Raw genomic sequence first — 21,982 nt, forward strand, 5'->3', positions numbered from 1 at the left:
CCTGTCCTCAGATGTTGAACGTGCAGCGTTTTCAGCTAACCCAACACTAAAAGTGAACTAAATATTTGTTGCCTATTACTCAAACATACATGCTCTGGATTGAAAACGACCACAAGAGCCATGCCAGTAGAGCATAGGCCCTTTTGGGCCTCTTGTTTCATTAAGTTATTAAAGGCAGATAAAGGTTATGGAAATATACTTTCTATTGCAAAATGCATGACAATAGGTTAACACGTACTGATTCCAGGTTAAACCATTTAAATGATCATGATGATTCTATGTATAAAGAATGTATTCCTTACTGATATTATGAACTTTCGATTATTGTCCAATAGTAAATCGAAATGCTTGGTCCGATTTGATTCGATTATCAGTAGCAAATGGAGTCCGATTTTCAAAGACTAAGACATACACTAAATTAATACTAGCTGAAATCTCAGATGTGATAATAAAAAAAAGCTGGTATAAATCAGTCTCGAGTCTGTTTACTTAGTACAATTTTTTACTCTACTGGCCAAAGGCCAGAAGAGCTTATGCGATGGTAATGTGTTTGTAGTATGTGCATCCGTGCGTCTGTGCGTTCGTGCGTCTGTAAACAATTGCTTGTGAACACGATACAGTCTTCAGTTTTTATTGTATTTCAATGAAACTTGTACAGTACCTAGATATCCATTAGAGCTCGGTTCCTTTCGAAAACCAGCAAGATCCGCTCATGAATGCCTAGATTATGGGCCATGAAAGTTTTAAAGAAATGCTTTCTATTTTTAGCCAGGTCTGCATGAGCGAATTCTATTTTTAGCCAAGTTTACATGTACATGTAAATTCAAGTCTAGAGTTAAGGGAGACAATTTGCAAGTCTAGGATTTTGAGAGACAATTTGCTTTTTGCTTCTGCAGTTGATTTTGTGAATTACTCCGCCTTGTTCTTGTTGAAAGCCCAAAGGCCATTTTCTAGCTTTAAGTTCTGTAGTTTGCGCATTCATCTTAACAAAATTGGTTGTGAATGTTTAAGTTATGCACCTGGTGTGATTACTGGCCACATCGTGGGTTCACAGGTTTGGTAAACATAAATCTGGAAAGGTTTGAAAATCTTTTTGTGTGTTCGTGCATCCATCTCAGCACAATTGATTGTGAATGTTTGTTCAAATTGATCAATGTTGTCCTAGGATGCCCTTGACTTTGACCTTTTGACCAACTTTTTTTAACTTTTAAAACTACAAAAAATTTTACTATGAGTACAGTTTTGAAAGCACTTTTGTTTTTGTCAGATGACTTTTACTTGGCACATATTAAATTGTTCATGCAACTAATCTGCTTACAATACTTTCTGGGCTCAGATGTTGAACGTGCTACGTTTTCAGGTAACCCAAACACAAAACTATATGTCTGTTGCCTTTTACCCATACATACATGCTCTGGATTTGATATGACCACAAAAGCCATGCCAGTAGAGCATAGGCCCTTTTGGGCCTCTTGTTATTTAGAAACCAGAGCTAGTGTCCATCTTGTGAGACCATGAGAACATACCCATGGAAGTGAGTGAGAGGCGCCACCTTAACAACTAGACCACTCTCTCATTGTACATCAATTCTCCAGGTTTTTTTTTTATCTTTTATTAAAAAAACATATTTCACTTACATAACATTACAAGACTGTAGTATTACTATTACTTGATATACAGTACATAGTATACATAACTACCAAAATGAGTACCTTAAAATATAAAGCTAAAATGCTTGCAAGCAACATGTTATCAACTGATTCATATTTTAAAACATCTTTTCCATCTCTCTATTTAAATCAAGCTTATGCTCATTTTTCTTACTTGAAACATTTGGCACCCAATTTCTTGAAACTTCTTAAGCTTAACTGACTTAAGCTTTATCAATTAAATTTGTTTTCATGAAAAAAAAAATGTTTTATTGTGATAATTTAGCTTAGCTTTATCCTGTTATAAGGGACCTTAGAAGTTTAGAGAATTTGGTGTCCACAATTAGACAAAGATAACACATGTCTGTTTTCGCTCGTTGGATCAAGTGCTCGAATTAACCAGAAAAATGGAACTTTACACACATTAAGAGACGATTGTTCAGAATAACATCATAGTTAACCTTTAAAGCAGAAATATGTAATGCTCTTCTCATTTATTTAAAGAAAACAGGCTCATCTGAAATAGTTGTCTCAACATTTGAAAGATCTGTCAAGTACTGGAGATCATGAATCTTTATGAGAAGTTAAGATTTGTTAAATTTAACAATGTTCTGAACAATCGTCTCAATTGTTACACAAGAATGCCTTGAATGTAAACCAACGATGATTACAGCACAAACGCTATAACAGTACCTATAATTTTAATATGTATATATATGAAACATTTTTATGTTGCAATAATGTGTCCTGAATGGTCCACAGCGTCATTCAGTCATTTACACTTGGTCCACAGCGTCATTCAGTCATTTCCACATTGTCCATAGTGTCATTCAGTCATTCACACATGGTCCATAGTGTCATTTACACATTGTCCGTAACGCCATTCAGTCATTTACACATGGTCCATTGTCATTTAGACATTTACACATTAATATCAAAGCAACAGCTATTTCAGAGATTCATGAAACTGACTTCACCCCTCTTTTTTTCTTTCTACACCGTTACTGTACATGTTACTATGACAACATAGAACAATCAAATACAATATAAAGGACAGAGACCAACAATGATAATTCCTACTTATTGTAAAACATAATATAAATTATTACAGAATAATTTCATGCATTCTTATTTGTCTTTTCAAATAAAGTTGCATATTATTTAGTATACAGATAATAATACCTAGCAAAACATGAAAATTTGATTAATCCCTAATATTTTATATTTGATATAGAAGTTATGCATTCAAAAAGCACTGCCAAAATGTATTGCATTGTATTATACATGTTCACTACGTCTGTTTAATTAATGCCCCTAGACCCCACAGCTGGACGACATCTTTTCCAATTTTTTTCTCCAGTTTAACGAAATATTACTATTAGCCATGGACTACATGTATATAAAAATTAATGAAAAGGTTCAGCATCTATTTAATAAGCTTAGTAAAAAGCCCTACTATCCCCAATTTGGACCCTTCAAATCCTTTACTTTTTCCAACTTTTGAAAATCATCTTACTTTAAACCTTCTTGAAAGCCTGTTAATGAGACAGTGGACTCTGAAGGTAAACCATACCGGTTAGGGACACCTTTTCTTTTGGAAATGGAGGTTATTCTGGATATCATAAGTGGAGAAATTCTCAATATTGTCGAATGAAATTTCACAGGGAGGAAATAAGTCCCCTAATGTAGAAATCAGTATGATAGGATTTATGATGTTTGGAAATTTGAAGAACTAACTTGTGTGCTAAATATAATAGGTAAAATCCACTGAAATAACAGTATACTGTACCAATAACTGACCCTCTTTTGAAAATTGTAATTTTTCAATAAATCATCAAACTGATTGACAACAAAATATGTTATATATCTTTTTTCTATGAAATAAAACATATAGCTCTCTTTAAGCAAGTTTTTGGGTAAAATAATATTTAATTATTTATATATTTTATAGTTGTTAAATTCAATAATCTCATGTTCAGGTTATAAAAATATGCACCTGGTGCAATTTCGATCTTTATGATAAATTGCTCATTAACAGAGAAATATATTAAGTTTCCTAAGCTTCATTTGAACACAAAAAATAACTTGGACAAAAAAAGATGATACTGGAATTGGTGAACAAGGATTCCACAGGTCAGGCAAATAATTGCTATCGGGGCAAAGGTGTCCCTAACATGTACACGTACTAGAATTTAATGGTTTCTGTGTAACTTTGTCACAGAATGGACCACATCAAAAATAATTCCTGAGTAAAGAACTGACCAACAATGAATGTATAAATGATGAATGTTGATATATTCAAGGCATGTACAATGGAATTACCAGTAACTGTTGCTGATTGTGGTCTGTCATGGGACAATACAAAAGTATAAAATCTTTCTAAAAAATCAAGATTGAAAAAAGCACACAATGGTGAAATATGGAATGTAGAAAAGTGGTATGTATGAGCCTGAGTCTTTACATTGTCGTAAAACTAAGTAACCACAAACCTGGGTGAAAATACACAAATGTTCAAAACAACCATTAAATAATCTGATATGTATATTCTTCAATCAAACTTAATTGAAATAACTTAAAGATGCTTAAATACATCTTAACACTCTTTTATATAATCAAATTCAATGATTAAACAAGCATGTCTAAGATTTAAAACTGTTGCACCAAATAAGATGGCATAATATAATATAATGTGTAGCTCTTTTGCATGGTGCACCATGTAAGTTCAGTATCATTTGGAAGGGTTTTATGTCACTGGTTCGGCTGCAGATAATTGGCTTGACTCAAAGACTACCATCTTATCGATAATAATCAAAGCTTAAAGGGAATTTTGAATGACTTTTTATTTTACATAAATCAGCACACAACACCCTTAAAAATGTGCACACCCTTATAAATGCGCAACACCCTTAAAAATGAGCAACACCCTTATAAATGATACCAAAATTACAATATGGATTCACCACCCACCAGGCATAAAAAATTAACACCACCAATGGCTTGATAAAAAATACACATTTTTGGCCATTCAATTCCAAGGGTATGACAGTATTGACAATCATAATATCTCTGCCTTATCAGCACTTTCCAATCATGAATAATAATTTGAATGAGCTTTAAATAATATGTATGGATTATGGAAACTACCTAGCTTGGTAAAATACAATATTGTGTCAATGTAAAAAATATGAAAATAAAAGGCACTAGAACCAGAAATATTACACAAGCACATATTTAAATTTGCAAAATCAAATTAACTCTTGTATACAAGTTTGTTTAACAGAGCAATGAGATGACCCATAAATTATTAGATAATTCATGATATCTTTGGAACAAAATCCAAAATTACTTGATTTTAATATTAATTGAAATGATTCCCAAATTATGAAGAAAAGATTACCTTGAACTATATAACAGAATCAACACTTAACAACCTTAGGCACCATTTGTAGCTTTGAGCATTTTGGAAATCACTTTTTTGTCAGCATATGTTCAAAAATGAAAAAGATTAATTCTATTGATTGATTTTATCATTCCAATATTCTATGACTACAGTAAGATTCTAATTTGTTTACAACAAATTACAAGCAAGTATGGCACAAAGTACACTAAAATGCTTCAAGGAAGCACACTAAATCAATATACATTTTTTCAGATAATTTTATAATTTATCATCTTATAATCAAAGTTATTTATATACATGAGTATGTTGATCTTAATGTCAAAGCATTTCTAACTCTAACACAGCAATAATGTTCACCGTGGTCTGTGATACATCTAGACCAATATAAAATAGAAAAATGTTGTTTTTTTCGTTTGCACCTTAATAAGGCAATGACTTATATCTTATCTTTTCACCCTCACAAACGCAATTTCATGATCAGTTAATTGCTATTACGGTTTGATGTTCCCATAAATATACCGGTGATGGCTGTGTTAATGTTGCAAATTGTTTCCTTCAGTTTGACGGCCATCAGGAATGGTAACCTAGGAAACAGAAAATAGAATATACAATACATTTCATACTGATTTAACATGCACACCTTGGCTTAAGTTCTCACCACAATAGTCCATACCAAAAATAAGAAATTAACACTTTCTGAGGAAACAACGTTAAAAATATTTTCTACTTTGAAATGACTAGATGTTGAAATATCTTGGGATATTGATCTTATAACACCTATTTATAATGTTATTTTTTCTTTAAAAAATGAAACACATCATGAAGTTTTTACCCTTTAAAACATGGTAAACAAGATAGTTTTTCACTTTTGAGAAGTCTGAACACCTAGTGTGCGCTTCACATTAATCATAATACTATAATATATGCTATAACCAACATTTTAACTGGAAATATGGAAATAGAGGAATATAATACAATTTCAGTCAATTCAATAAGTTGTTCTTTATCAAAATTCCAATTACCCTCCCGATGACCTGCAATGCTTAGGACTACAAAATGGTACAGCCGCTCTTTTTACACTTGCAGCGTTCCACTTCGGGGACATCCCGCAACACAAGATCAATATGTCTACCACACCCTGAAAATAGGCAGAAGTTTATAAAATTATCATCTTGTATGCTGTTCTATGTTTTGTTCTTTTTTAAAATGCAGAAGACGTATAGCTTTACGACTACAGAGAAGTGGACAGATTCTATGCAAGCTGAGCTCGGTGCCACGTGCAAGGGGTGCCGGACAGATTCTATGCAAGCTTAGCTCAGTGACACGTGCCAGGCGTGCCTGACAGATTCTCTGCAAGCTGGGCTTGGTGCCACGTGCCAGGCTTGCCGGACAGATTCCCTGCAAGCTGAGCTCGGTGCCACGTGCCAGACTGTCAATGCTTTGCAACATTCTTTTGAGTTACAGTAAAACTGCGATCGCTCGAGGTCGCCGGGGACCGGGCCTAAACCTGGAGGGAACCGATGTTTTGAACGACCAGATTTTCAATTCTCCAGTCTATTATGTTATACATTTCAGTTATTTCACGTTTGAAGAGTCTGTTTACTAAGACATCGATTATGTGTTGCGTTTGGAAATCGCTCATATGTACAAAGGCTGTCGTTTACTATATGTATACTATATATAAAATGAAAAAGAAATATCAATAAATCGACTTTTTTTACAAAATGGCCATATTGCAAAGCAAAGTGACAAAAAGTAATTATTAACAGAGATTCCGATGTTGGATCGATATGGTAGTGTTTATTCATATTTTTATTACTCCATTACATTTCTCACAATTAACTTCTCGTCATTAACTTCTCATAATTATCTTCGAAAATGCCCATATCAACTAATATCGGTCATGCGTTCACATTTTTAAACGGTTTTTCACACCTTATCAATTGCCTTTTAACTGTCATTGCAATTTTTACAACTTGCGAAAATTTTAATACCTAGCAATTGACTGTTTATTTTAGAAAATGTGTTCGAGAAAAAGTTTGAAAGTATGACCTTGAGGGAGCCATAAGGTTTTGTGCATGATTTGTGTACTTGGGACCGAGAATATTGCTCGACTCCTCGACATAATTAGGTTTCGATGCAGCGTAGGTATATTTTATATGAAAATAGAAGGAAAATAGTTCGGGACCAAGCTCCGACCTCGAAGGAACGCCGGTTCTCGAACGACCGCTTGTTTGAACGACCGCAGTTTTACTGTATTTATCGCATCAAACTTGAAATTCCCTTTTATCACAAGTTTTGTGAGTAAAGCTTATGAAGGTTAAGAGATGGTCATTTTATAAAACGAGAGGGCCATGATGGCTCTTTATCGCTTACGGTACCTGCGTATTTAGCTTTAATATTGATCACCTGAGTACTGTACTTGAATAAGACAAGTGTTTTTCCATAAATTGTGACCTACTATTTACAGAACATTCAACAGATAATGATACATGACATTGATTTCATAGAGGGGCTCATTCCAACTACTTATCTTTAAGTTCGGGTAAACAAATTGCCCTGTAGAGGGTAAATACAGCTTTTCAAACACTAAGCCAAGAATTACAAACATTCTGACCATGTTTAATAAAGATTGAGTTCAAAATGAGGCCCCTCAAAAAAAATTAACAAAGTTTTCTGCAGATTGGATAAAAAATGTGAAAGCTAGAATGCTAAATGTGGATGATAGCTGACGCACAAGATACATCAGCCAATCACAATAGCAAACCATGGCTTTGCCTCATAAGTTAGGGCAATGGCCTCTTTCCCGACTGGCTGAGAATCAGCCATTTACAACATCATGAAGACTGGCTGTTTGAATTAATTAAACTTCAGCTATTACTGAGGCATATGACACTAATGTAACACAACAGGTACATATACTTGTAGCTGTAGCTCATGGCCACACATTGTCATTCTAATCAATCAATTATAATAGTTTAAGTCAAGACCTTAGACCAGTCCAAATAATCGTATGTGGAGATACCTTTTAAAGATTTTAAATATGGCAACCTCTCAAGTAGTGAGAGGAAAAAGTAGATGCCCGAAAATAACATCTAATTATTTAGACTATTTGTTTGACTTGTTGAAAAATAATGCATGGTTTAAATTATAACTAATGAAACTTTGAAGATGTGAGCATATGGTAAGTCGTAATACCACAGTTAAATGTTCAATTTCTGGCCATACATGACTGAAACATGAATAAATAAAAAGCAATTTTTTAACTGATTGTTTCCAGTATTTAAGCCGTGTTATAAAGATTTTGTATAATAATATGTTTGCAATGATAATCAAAAATAACATTTTCTTTATTTTTTGAAGTATTAGTTAAAACTAAATCATAATAAAACAGTTCAAGCTTTGTGACTTGATGTTCCATCCCCATCATGTAAATTGATAGTTAAACTATGTGAACATATTAAACGCCTACTCACATAGCCTTTACAAATGCTGTCATTAAAGTTTTAGATACAAAGGCTCTGTCATTCATCAAATTACTTGATGTGAATACAAATATATGCCCCTTTTTTACATTAAAGGGACTAGCTCATGTTTTGGCACCAAAAAGAGTAATGCATCTGAAAACACTTGTACTATTATGGTCAGATTATGTTTTGATACTGAAATTGCAGAAAAAAATGCAATTAAAATGTAAAAAAACATGGCTGTTGTTGGGTGAACTCATGCAGGTACAGTCAAGAGAACATTAGAAAACTGATGCCATGTTCACTGGCCTAAAAGGACTAGTACATAAGCTGACATCTATCCCATCCTATTCTCTATCATGTCCTAATCTCTATCCTTTTCCATACTCTATCCTTTGTCTATCCTACCCTATATCCCCTATCCTATCCTATCCCCTATCCTATCATATCCTCTATCATATCACCTATCCTATCATATCCCCTATCCTATCATATCCCCTATCCTATCATATCCCCAATCCTAGCATATCCCCTATCCTATCATACCCTCTTATCATATCCCCTATCTTATCATATCCCCTATCCTATCATATCCCCTATCCTATCATATCCCCTATCCTAGCATATCCCCTATCCTATCATACCCTCTTATCATATCCCCTATCTTATCATATCCCCTATCCTATCATATCCCATATCCTATCATATCCCCATATCCTATCATATCCCCTATCCTATCATATCCCCATATCCTATCATATCCTCTATCATATCCCCTATCCTATCATATCCCCAATCCTATCATATCCCCTATCCTAGCATATCCCCTATCCTATCATACCCTCTTATCATATCCCCTATCTTATCATATCCCCTATCCTATCATATCCCATATCCTATCATATCCCCATATCCTATCATATCCCCTATCCTATCATATCCCCATATCCTATCATATCCTCTATCATATCCCCTATCCTATCATATCCCCAATCCTATCATATCCCCTATCCTATCATATCCCCTATCTTATCATATCCCCTATCCTATCATATCTCCTATCTTACCATATCCCCTATCCTATCATATCCTCTATTATATCCCCAATCCTATCTTATCCCCTATCCTATCATATCCCAAATCCTATCATATCCCCTATCCTATCATATCCCCTATCTTATCCCCTATGCTATCATATCCCAAATCCTATCATATCCCCTATCCCATCCTATTCCCTACCCTATTCCCTACCCTATTCCCTATCCTATCATATCCCCTAGCTTATCCTATCCCCTATCCTATCCTGTCACCTATCCTACCATATCCCCTATCCTATCCTATCCCCAATCCCCTATCCTACCATACCCCCTATCCTATCCTATCCTTTATCCTATCCTATCCCCTATCCTATCATATCCCAAATCCTATCATATCCCCTATCCTATCATATCCCCTATCTTATCCCCTATCCTATCATATCCCAAATCCTATCATATCCCCTATCCCATCCTATTCCCTACCCTATTCCCTACCCTATTCCCTATCCTATCATATCCCCTAGCTTATCCTATCCCCTATCCTATCCTGTCACCTATCCTACCATATCCCCTATCCTATCCTATCCCCAATCCCCTATCCTACCATACCCCCTATCCTATCATATCCTCTATCCTATCCTCTATCCTATCCTACCATATCCAGGGTTTCCGCCAGGAATTTCATAAGGCATGTCGGAAGGGGAGGGTTTGGGAGGGGTGTCCCCTTCCTACGTCGATTTTTTTTAATTTTCGTATCCAAAATGGTGCAATTTCCTGCATTTTAAACAAGTTTACAGTTATGTTCCTATGATTTAGAATTACCAACTCAAGTCCGATTAACATTAAACATATTTGTGAAAAGGTTTAATGGGTTCTCTTCATTAATTATTGGTATTTCTCAAGTTTTCCGACGATATTGATCGACTAATGTTTCGTTTAGTGCGGGTATTATTTTTATTGACACCGTTGACGTCACAGCAAAACGTGTAAAGCACGCTGCATGCTGGAACACAAAAGAGCCCAGAGCAAAGCGACTGCTCGTGGGTGTATTCGTATTTAAAGCTGCAACAGCAAATATTTTAAAGCCGGGTCGGCTAAATAATAACTTAAAGGGAATGTAATGTGTATTTTCAGATTTATTTATCTTTTTTCTGAATAAATTAAAAGAACGATAAAATAATCAAAGTTTAATAATAAGCAACACAAAATATAACTTTACACTAAACTAAAGACGGGAACGCGACTCAATTACATACGACGACATAGCATAACCATTGTTTATAATAACACAGATATCTTAACACGGTTCTCATTTACAATTTAATAATTGGTTAACAAACGGACTCTGGATTAGGAAACAAAATAAAACGACACATGATTTATGTTACCGAAATCAATTAACACTTATTGTTTACTTTGCGTTCATAGATGATTATAGGGATGAAGGTCGCAATTACGACAGTGGTGTTTTTCACACATTCCCATTTTGATAAAGAATAGGAGGAGTTTGGTTGATTGCACTGTTGAACCTCACCGACACGCCTTCATGCTGTCGTCGATCCTGAATGGCTGATACAAATGCCGTAATAGTCTTGACACGCCTTCTGGCTGTCAGTCAACCGTTGCAACCGTTGCAATCGCAACAAAATTGTGTATTGTCAAAACTGATGATTGTTTTGATAAGGATTGTCGCTACGCGGATTAAAGCATGTCGGCATAATTAACGCGTGTCGGTAATTAGCCTTGCCAGCGGAAGGCACGTCGGGCCCGACAAGCCATAAAGGGCTGGCGGAAACCCTATACTATACTATCCTGAATCCCCTATCCTACCATACCCCCTATCCTATCCTATCATATCCTCTATCCTATCCTATCCTCTATCCTATCCTATCCTATCCTATCCAGTCCTGTCCTGTCCTATCCTATCCTATCCTATCCTCTCTCTTAACCTCCCTCCTATCCTATCCTATCCTCTCCTCTCCCATCCCATCCATCAATCTTCAATTATTGTCAATCCCTACTTGGTATCTAGACATTTGCGCATCAATTATGCAAATTATTTAAACGTAACTTAAAAAATTAAGAACAAACCTTTTTTTAATTCATTGAAGAAAATGGAAATGTAAAATTAACTTGTAAATGACATAAAAAAGTGGTAATTTGTATGCTACCAAGTTTTTGTAACCAGATAACTTGTACTTGATTAATTTGGAACATTACTCAAAGCAGTCAGTTTTTTTAATTATAAATGAATCAGCTTTGAGTCAATCCTTAAGTTGAAAATAAAAAAAATTGAACCCTGATTTGTCAACTATTTGTAAGAACGCGTCTGGCAAGCATTTTTATTTCCATGTTTATTGCAATAAAAATATGAGGGAAAAATCATTTCAACAGTATGAAAGATATTTACACAGCCTCATAATTGAGTTCTAGTTTATATATAGGTAAATAAATAGAACATCTCAAAAACTCACCTATCCAGGAGGGCTTTCCACACTTCTTGCACTGACTTCTTTGGCACATCTCGTTGAAACGAGATGGTTACACTAAAGATCTGTTATGTTTTACTTCACCGGTGATTTCCCTCTCTCAAAAGTTTCTAGAACTTAGTTATTTACCTTTTCTATGTTCACCCACCTGCCAGTAGCAGACAACAGTTATGTGCATGTGGGTTATATTTTCTTGTGTCATATACCGTATGGGGGGGGGGGCCAACGAAGATAAATACGTACGGTCAAAATATCATCCTTATATATAATAACAAGGTAGGGGCATGCTACCTACTGCGATCCTTTATACACTATATAACTGTAATTTGTATCATTAGTCATGCATTGGTCATAACTTTATAACTATAACATCACATTTTAATGTATTATTCTAAAACACACACACAAATAAACCCATACAGGTTGGGTTATTTAAATAAAGGAAGAAAAACGCATGCAGGTACATGTATGCACATACCCATTCTAATAAACCATTTTCATAATGATACAGACGCAATAAATCGATCATGAATTTCTGTATATCTGGCGTTCCATGCAGGTGAGGTACTCCAAATGACGCCAGCATAAACATGTGTGCTTTTGACGACGAAAGCACTTTTTTAGTTGAATTGATAACAGTATTTTAATATTTTGGAATATTAATATGACTATGGTTTAATCGAAACTTATACAACTGCATCGCAAACAAATAAAACGTGTGTGCGTTCCTATTCTAAAATGCGCATCTCACTGAAAATACACTATAAATGTGCCAGTATTGATCGTTTTCCACTGAGATCTATACTACAACTATGCATTGTCTAAACAATAAAATAGTTTTATCTGACAATATTTCTTATCAGGTATCAATGTATTTCTGGCATTCTACTCCTAAATCATAAAGTTATTATGCGACATAATGAATAAGAAGAAAACATGATCATCCATTAAGTATGATACATGTGATGCTTGGGGATGTATGCGAACATGAATCATTTAGAAGTTTTGGAAACCTTCAGTTTAGTGAGGCTATTTAAACTGGTCTGCAGTCTGCTAAATTTGTTGATTTATTACTTCTTATGAATAGTCGGCTTTAATAACTTAAGACATCCAGTTTCCCCGGCTACCCCGTAAAATGTTGATATCAGTTGAAAGTTTTTGCTGATTACTTACAGCCTTACATTATAGAAAACATAATTTACCAAAATATGACATCAACAATGCATACTGTACAGTTATTCACATTTGAATCTGCTCTTTATTAGTTCGCAATCTTTGAAGGTCAACAAGAAATTTGTTTGTTATATCTGGGAGTAGGGTTTGTTATTGGTCCCAGGTTATATTAGTTTCGGTTATGTAACCCAAGGGATATTTCTCACTGCGAATATTACAGCTCTTTTTACATGTTTTATACTGCACATAGTCTGTAAGTTACATCAAAGTAATAATTATGAGGTCAACTGGCTTACCAAATGCACATAATGACATATTAATTTATGTATCTGATACCATAAGTTTGTCTGTAGTAAAAATAGAACCAATAACAAAAAAGCCTATTCCCAGAGTAAAAGTAACGGCTCACGTATGGATTGCTGGCCTTTTATACATGTACTCCATAATCTATACAATGGTTATATACAATGTCTTCAGGCTAAATTTCTAGTCCGTGATGTCGCTTCAATCCCTCTGAAAATTGTTGTGTGCTACGATCTGATGACGAAATGTTATTCGAAATAGTGGATTCAAAATGGTCGACACTTTTAAGTGTCACGTAAATCCTGTCAAATTATTACGTTTCAGTTGATAAAAGAGTATGCCTTTTTGAAATTGTATATGGATTTTGACACTTGTATGTATATTTTACTTAAAGGACCTACTAATAATTCAACATTGGCTTAAAATACAATTTCAGAGCAAACGAAATACACTTTATTAATTTTTCCTAAAACGGTAAAATATTTTAAGGGAAATGCTAAATGGCCTGAACTGGTTGGGAATAGGACTAATTATCAGACAATATGTTGGTAATGATTATGGCAACCAGTGTCGGACGAAAATGTATTTGCCAATTGTGCTTTTATTACGGCCATTAAGGCATTAAAAATAATTTTAATTGTGTAAAAAAGAATGTTGGACAAGGATTTTCAGCCAAGTTTTAAATGATCGGAAAAACAAACATTTATCAGCATTTTGTTATTAGGCCCCCAAAAAATATGCCTGTGTTTCCGGTAACCCGAACGACCCTATTTTTTCCTCACCGACCCTAATCTTATTTTAGACATAAAAGTAAAAAAAATATCGTCATTATTTTCATTGTTCGTCTGTCTCTGTCCCCGAAAAAATAAACTTTCATTCCTGATTATGTATTACCGAGACGCTTTGTCAACAGGAAATAAAAATGGCGGAGTTTGGCGAACCCTCTCCGATATCTTCAAATTGGCAAAAGCATGTTTATGGTCCAAGCACGTGGTTGGTTACAGGAGACTTATTTTGCTGTCTTTATAATGAAAATATAAAGGAAATAGTTCCCTGTGTTTTTATCCATGTCCAAAATAAAACTTACTTTTTTACAATTAGACTTTGCGTATATCATGCAGTCTTCTTACAATTACTGAATTAGGCTTTGCGAATTCATGCAGGCTAACTGCAAGGTTCCAATACACATTTTATTAATCGTTACATTAATTAATCCGCAGTTATCAATGGTTATTTATTTTGCCTAATTTAGGTCCCATCAACTGTAATCCAAACAAAAACCTGCGAAAGGTAACAATCCATTAATTGCAAAGTGTGGTACAATGTGTGACGTCAGAGCACAAGCGGTGATAAGATCAAAGGCGCATGGCTATGGTTGTATTTAAATCAGTCAGTCGAATACCGTATGATCCCATTTGATTGCCAGGATTTCGTCTAGGCTGGTAAGAAAATACCATACGTTCAAAAAAATTATGAACAATAATCATCGTCTTGGAATCTTAAACCAATGACCGAAATGTTTGAATTCACTACAAATACAAATGAAACTTTGATTGTACGAAAATAAGGTACATAAAATAACTCCATATCCGCGTTTACTTGTTCTATTATCAACCTTCCCCCACTTAAGAGAGCTCAGAGTTGACAAGAAAATCAGTGATTTTCTTCAAGCAAATTAACAAATTTGGTTGATAATTGTCAGTTTGGCTATAACATTATCACAGATTTGTAGAAATAGAAGTGCTGGATTTGTTCTTAAACAATGCTGTTTTTTCTGACATTGTGAATTATGAAACGCTTAGATATTACATAATTGATGTGATGCAACAGAATATTGCATAAGATCAAAACTGTAAAAAAAAAAAAAAATCCCGACCAATCGAACCTAATTTTTTTTCCGCCATGTTACCAGAAAAACAGGTACTTTTTTATTTGGCCTTAAAAATATTTTTCTGCCAAAGACTTAAAAATCATTAATGCACGCTGAAAGTTAATGTTAGTACATAAGTAGGCTAAACTGGATAAAAAAGTAACTGGGCTAAACAGATCCGATTCCTGTGGCCATGCAGTCATTTTCCTGATTTGGGCTGTCTACCATTCAGTTAAGCTTAGCATAGTTTAAACTCATTTCCTTGAGCTTCATTGTGACACAAGTTGATAGTATATATTACAAAATGATTTTCAGATTACTGGATAGCTAACCCAGTATTGCTGTCCACTGTAAAAGCGGTGGTCAAAAATTGTACAATTCCTGATTTAAAAATGTTTTGATGCTCATCATGTGTGTGAGAGTTTGGTATTGTTACAACTAATTTCAAGGACTGTAAAAGGTCATGAAAAGTGCCCCTAGAGGGTCTTAAACCCCTTTAAGCTTAAAGGAATATTTACTGCAATAGTATTGTCATTATTTTGTAATGTTAGTTATAATGCATAAATGTTTTATATTTTTTGCAACAATTTTGTTGATGTTTACCATATCATCATAACTTTGTTATATATAGCAGTAAATTAAGCCCAATTTCATTTGTGTGTGTGTTTACAGAACATAAATGATGATGGACTGGTTGCATAGTGTGGTTTTATTGCTGGTCCTACTAGCTGTGTCTGGACTCCCGCAGGAGGGGACATATGAGGGGATACAAGATGGAACACAGGGACCTCTTGTTAAGAAACAAGAGCTTAAGGCTAACAGGGATAATCTTAAGGTGTCTGAGAGTAGTCTTCAACCACAGCAAATACACATCAGGTGAGGGCTAAATTATGAAAATAATTATTTCAACATTTTCTATTGAATAATTCTTATGACAAAAACCCATAGAAATTGTGGTAAAAATAGTAAAAAAAAAATGTTGCGGTTGGATGGACAGACAGATGCACAGAAAGGGTGATCACCTTTTGTGGGGGCCTTGATTTACTGTCTAGAACAGTTTATCATTAGTTGTGTACTACAATGGATCATCATATAGTGAAAGATGCTAGGAATAGGAAAGCTTGACGTTTGTTGTGTTTTACTCAGTTTAATTATACAAGTCACATATTAGTTCTCTTCATGATGTTTTTCTTTCCTTATGATCATATTCATATGTTTGTTTTTCAGTCTTGGAGATAGTTCAAGGGATATGACAGTGATGTGGGCAACAGAGGGGTATGATTCGTCTGTTGTAGAGTACCACACGGGGGACCGTACACAGTTACAGAGGGCGGAGGGCCAGACAATGAAGCTTGATGACACTAATGATGCGGGGCTCAAACACTTACATCATGTCACCCTGCGAAACCTAGGCCCCAAGACTAAATATTTCTACCAAGTCAGAGGTGAGATATGGAAGATTGAAAGATGCATTAAATTGTTTAACAGAAAGTATATTACTATGACTTGTTTCACTATATATATTCATTTCACAGTAAAAAATATTTATATGTGCACATGTACATGTCTTTCAAAATAAAGACAATGTGTATTACTGTAACATGATATCCAATTTTTTGTAATGATACCTAATGATATGCAAAAAATAGCTTAATTGCCAGAGTAAGTTACAATTTTAATTTGAAACAATGATTCAGTATATTTGTTAGATTGAAAATTTAAGAAGTATTTAAATTGTGTGCAGTGAATTCATTTTTTATGTCTGGGAGTAGGATTATTGTAATTGATCCCAGATGATATCAAACAGATGAAAGATACCAATTGTGGAAACAAAGCATGCATAGTATTTGCATTTAATCAATATCAATCATTCAATGATAAATCTGTTAAATTGTCTTATTGATTGAATTCAAATCAGACTGTCATTTCACACACAGGAAGTCTAAAACGGATCCCAGTGCATATTTTTTGTCCATGTGCGACATCCGACTTAAGAGTTTTAGTTTCTTTGAAATATGCTTGCCAGTATTGAAAATCATAAAATGACCATTTCTGTTAATATTTGGTGAATCATTTTTTTATATCATTTTGTTTCACTCATGTAAAATGAACAATTCCAATGGCTTTTGCTGATTTAAAGATTTATTTGTTGATACATGTTTTAAACCCAAAATTTATCTGTTTTGTTTTTTCAGTCACAAAATATGTTGGACTAACAAAGTGTATTTTTATAATTAAGATGTCCGAATGGTTTATTATTTGAAAATCCAAAAATTGCATAATTCAAATGTGACTTTCATCTTCATTTTTGTGTTGCCTGAAGAGCATGATAGACAGAGGAATTATTTTGTCCAACTGCTTGGTGTAGAATCTTAAAAAATGGTAGTTTTTGGGTCATAAGAAATTATGGTGACCTTTAGTAGAATAAGTATGGGTGTTTTTGTTTCTGGTCATTTACCTCTGAACATCCTAGTGTAGAGTCCTTAAACTTGGTAAACACATTACTCATGTGATTTTGGAGTCAAAATGTCAATGGTCAATGTGACCTTTGCTAGTATAATTATAGGTGCCCCTAATAGGCAACACATTTTAGATTTTTGTTAACCCCTCTTATTATTATTTAATGTTATTCATTTATTTATCATTATCAGGACAATCAGATGACACACTGAGTGAATCGTACAGTTTCACCGTCCCTCCTGTACACGACGGCAACACTCACATGTTCATGGTTTACGGGGATCTGGGAACACAGACCAACAACATTCAGTTCCTGCTCCAGGAGGCCTTGAATGAGAAGTATGAGGCAATCTTCCACATCGGGGACATCGCCTATAACCTGAGTAGCAAGAATGGTGAAATTGGTGACAAATTTCTGAGGCAGATTGAGAAGGTCTCTGCTAGGATACCATACATGACAGTACCTGGTGACCATGAGACAGATCATAACTATGTACACTACCGTCACAGGTTTTCCATGCCTAACCTTCCATGGCCTATGCCCAGTAACAAGTTGTGGTACAGTATTGATGTTGGCCCCATTCACTTCATCATGTACTCAACAGAAGTGTTTTTCTATGACGATGAAAATACTGAAGCCATGTTGAACTGGTTAAAGGAAGATCTTGATAAAGCAAACTCAGAAAGATCTGCAAGACCGTGGATAATAGCTATGGGTCATAAGCCAATGTACTGTTCTGTTGATGACATAAATGCAGACTGTAGCAGAAGTAACCCTGTGGTACGTAGAGAACTGGAGGATCTGTTTTACGCTGAAGGGGTGGATTTGATTATATCAGCACATCAACATTTGTATCAGCGTACTTGGCCAGTGTATAAGAAACGTGCCACTCAGAATAACTACAGGCATCCTTCAGCCCCAGTGCATCTGATTATTGGTACTCTGGGCTTGCACTACATGGTAGATAAGGCGAACAATGAAGGTGGTCAATGGTTAGCGTTTTCAATGGACGAACCGGGACGCGAGTCATTCGGACGACTGAAGGTGTACAATGCCACTCACTTGTCATGGGAAGTGAGAGAGTGCTTGAATAACAGAGTTATAGACACAATGTGGATAAACCAGCCTTACCATAGACCTTTTACACAACCACGTGTGTTTTTTCCCAATCCTCTCGGGGAAATGGGTCAGGAATGGATGGACGATCAAACCGAGTCCTACGGCCTTGAATCATTCCTTGGTTTACGTGGGAAACATTATGGTGATGATTACCAGACCAAACTCACTGTACTGTTTTGTGTGTTTATTATTTGTCTTCTTGGGTTGATTGCTCGGAAGAAAGTGCTCAGCTTTGTGAGGATAATCTGCCTAAGGAAGGAACCTTGCAATAAGATCAAGGCTGGCCTGAGTCCAGGGGGAGCTAATGTTTAAATGAAAAAAATCATAATTTGTGACAAAGTTTCAGGTCTTTGAAAATAGTATAAAATTGTGCCTTTAAAAACATCTGGCTCTGTGATATTGGGTGGCCTATAGTCAAAGCAAGATCTTATCAGTTTATTGTTAAAAAAAATGATTGGGCTTCTCATTCATAATTTGCCTGAAATCAAAAATCAAAAATGTCTATTTTTATTTTTTTATGAAGGATGGCTCGTATTATTCCTTTAATTGGCAGTTGGGTCACAAACTTTTATATTCAAGTGAATACCTTGTCAAACAAACATTGTATGCTTGTACGCCTGTATAAGAGATCTAATTCTAATAGCTCCATATTGGATATCCATGGACAGTCACAGTTATATGATAATTGCATTCCAAGTGCTACATGTATTAAGCGAGAAAGAATGGTGATCAGGTTGTGAATCTTTAACATCAGTCATGTACATCATAGGTATAGTTCCTCATCAATACATGTGTACTAACATAGGGCATAGTTTATGGATTTGAACATGTCATATTTCATCCAACAATCCATACATTTACATTTTAATAACTCATCGAACATTCTGATGTAAGTGTTGTCCAATATTTATGCAACTTAATAAGTGCTGACCAATTCATGCAAATATTTATTCATGTATTATAAAATTTATACAGTAGCTTTTAATGAGTGGTTTACACAGTATTGTACCAGATCAGCCTATGTAATGTTCATATATATTGATCAATTTCCGATATTTAATTGAGTTTTATAACCTGTCACTAGTGATATTAAACGACTCAAATTTTCCTAAGGATCAAGCATGATTATTTGTTGTTAAGATTTTTTTAACAGTGTAAGGAAATATAGTCTGGTATTTTAAAGTGTTAGATAATTCAACATCATTCATCAATAAATTCTGATTTTTGGTATAATATTTATGTTTGTTTCAACCTTATTTTTTTAAAAAGGAATATATTTTGTACATGAATAGAACCAATTAATATATTATGATTAGATGTTATGTCTCTGCCAATTTTATTATGCATGTGTATTTTATGCTTAAGTGAAATAATTCAATTTGAGTACATTTCATTCTTGCGCTATCATTGTGTATTTCCATTCTCATTCAAAAGTTTTCAGACAATCACTGATGTTGGTATCAATTGAACAGCTCTAAGTTTTAACATGGTAAATTGTCATTTTTTTCTTATAGAACATAGAACCAGTCCAATTCCTATAATCGGTAGTCAGATATAAACTGACTGAAATTATAGAATTTGCTTGAATCTTTTGTCATTCATACATGAGTTAAAGCCCATGACATTATCACGTGTTAAACACATTTTGAGTAAATGTCTGGTACAAGTTCTGTAATTGGGTAGCTACATGTATGTACATATGTCAAGGCCTTTAGAACAAGACTTAGTGAGATCTTGTCTTGAATGATCCCTTGCAAATTGAAGTAGTACTGTATACAATTATATTACAGTGGTTAGCAAACGTCAAAATATAAAATAATATTAAATAATTTTTCTTCAATATTTTAGGTTTGAAATACATGTCAATGTGAATCATTTGAAATTGGCTGCTGTATTGAGTTATAATTTAGTCTATTAACATGTATGTAGTGTTTGTTAAGCAACATGTATGTTTTTTTCATTTACATTCAAATACATCAAATCGTTGTAAATATATTCATGTACATTGTCTCATTGCAAACAGTAATTACTAGTATTTGCTGCATAATATGTGACATCAGTGGTGTACTGTATCCGATCAAGAATATGTGAAAATGATCATGCAACTGTGAGGGTGTTGCTTTGCTTCATTTTTTTTGTACAGATAGATTTGTTTATATCGTTAATTATGTATATTTTGTGATAAACTAACATTTGTTATTAGATTGTATAATATGCCATCACTGGGAATATTATTTGAAGAGAATAAATAATCTAAAAATATTTATTTTCTATACACCGTTCCTCCGTGTAAATGTTGACAACAAAACCCTTGCTGGTCTGGCAGCAATCTCTTATGTTATATCAACACAAAATGTCATGTAGGTTGCTAAAGTGAACTAAAACGGGAGTCTTTGGGTCAAGGTTGTCAGTTTTGAAAGCCTGCTCTTAAAGGCTGTTGTATGAAGACAGGTCAGGCTCACAGGTAAAGTTATTTGTTACAAAAAACAGCAATAGTTTTACCCCTCTAGCCCATTGTCTCTGCATGAACACATTTCAGCATAAAAGCAAGTAGCGGGTATATTTCTCTGTTTCATTATAAGAAAAGCACCCAATACTCCACTTTAGTTTACCTCACTCATCATACAGATGTGTGTCCTGCCTTATATGTCTATTGTTTTTGACAACAATAATGAAGACTAATGTTTGGGACAACGCCAATCATAGGACTGACTCGCAGAACATTCATCACACAAAGCAGGCGGAATTCTGTTTTGATGTAGTTGAAGACAGTAGTGGAATAAGTCACAGAAGATTTATTGGAAGAACAAAGGAGCTATAAGGCTAATAAAAGATAATCTTATCGTGTTGGCCTTTTCAATCTTTTTTTCCACACATGGCTCGAGAATGGTTTGATCTGGAAACATGAACCTTCAGTGGAAAGCTTCCGTTGGCAATAAGATAACCCCTATTGTTTTTGAGGTCAAAAATACCAATCAACAGTCTTGAGAAAACTTTATCACAAAATTACCCCA

General features: G+C 34.5%; 1 protein-coding gene and 1 long non-coding RNA gene across 4 annotated transcripts; one reads left to right on the plus strand and one right to left on the minus strand.

Moving 5' to 3' along the window:
• Window positions 1–1,608: 1,608 nt before the first annotated feature.
• Window positions 1,609–12,218, minus strand: LOC128218087 (uncharacterized). Its single transcript, XR_008258311.1, has 3 exons — window positions 12,028–12,218; window positions 6,072–6,187; window positions 1,609–5,633 (listed from the first exon to the last, which is right to left on the minus strand). It is a non-coding gene; the product is annotated as an uncharacterized LOC128218087 (long non-coding RNA).
• A 1,534-nt stretch (window positions 12,219–13,752) lies between these two features.
• Window positions 13,753–21,230, plus strand: LOC128217862 (acid phosphatase type 7-like). 3 transcript variants are annotated; one of them, XM_052925284.1, is made up of 4 exons: window positions 13,753–13,853; window positions 16,061–16,264; window positions 16,616–16,833; window positions 18,040–21,230. In XM_052925284.1, the coding sequence occupies exons 2-4, from the start codon at window positions 16,068–16,070 to the stop codon at window positions 19,278–19,280; spliced, it is 1,656 nt and encodes a 551-aa protein (XP_052781244.1). In that variant the 5' UTR covers window positions 13,753–13,853; window positions 16,061–16,067; the 3' UTR covers window positions 19,281–21,230. The 3 variants fall into 3 exon arrangements, with proteins under 3 accessions (XP_052781244.1, XP_052781243.1, XP_052781246.1); XM_052925283.1 differs by having other exon boundaries at window positions 13,759–13,891; XM_052925286.1 differs by lacking the exon at window positions 13,753–13,853 and adding an exon at window positions 14,543–14,960.
• The last annotated feature ends 752 nt before the right edge of the window (window positions 21,231–21,982 follow it).

The sequence above is a fragment of the Mya arenaria genome, chromosome 14 (genome assembly GCF_026914265.1).
Source record: "Mya arenaria isolate MELC-2E11 chromosome 14, ASM2691426v1".
NCBI lineage: Eukaryota > Metazoa > Mollusca > Bivalvia > Myida > Myidae > Mya > Mya arenaria.

Excerpts from the sequence above, each read along its gene's own strand:
- LOC128217862 (XM_052925284.1), top strand. The coding sequence starts at position 16,068 with ATGATGATGGACTGGTTGCATAGTGTGGTTTTATTGCTGGTCCTACTA. Across the intron at positions 16,265-16,615 it reads CCACAGCAAATACACATCAG|TCTTGGAGATAGTTCAAGGG; the intron begins GTGAGGGCTAAA and ends TTTGTTTTTCAG. Across the intron at positions 16,834-18,039 it reads ATATTTCTACCAAGTCAGAG|GACAATCAGATGACACACTG; the intron begins GTGAGATATGGA and ends TATCATTATCAG.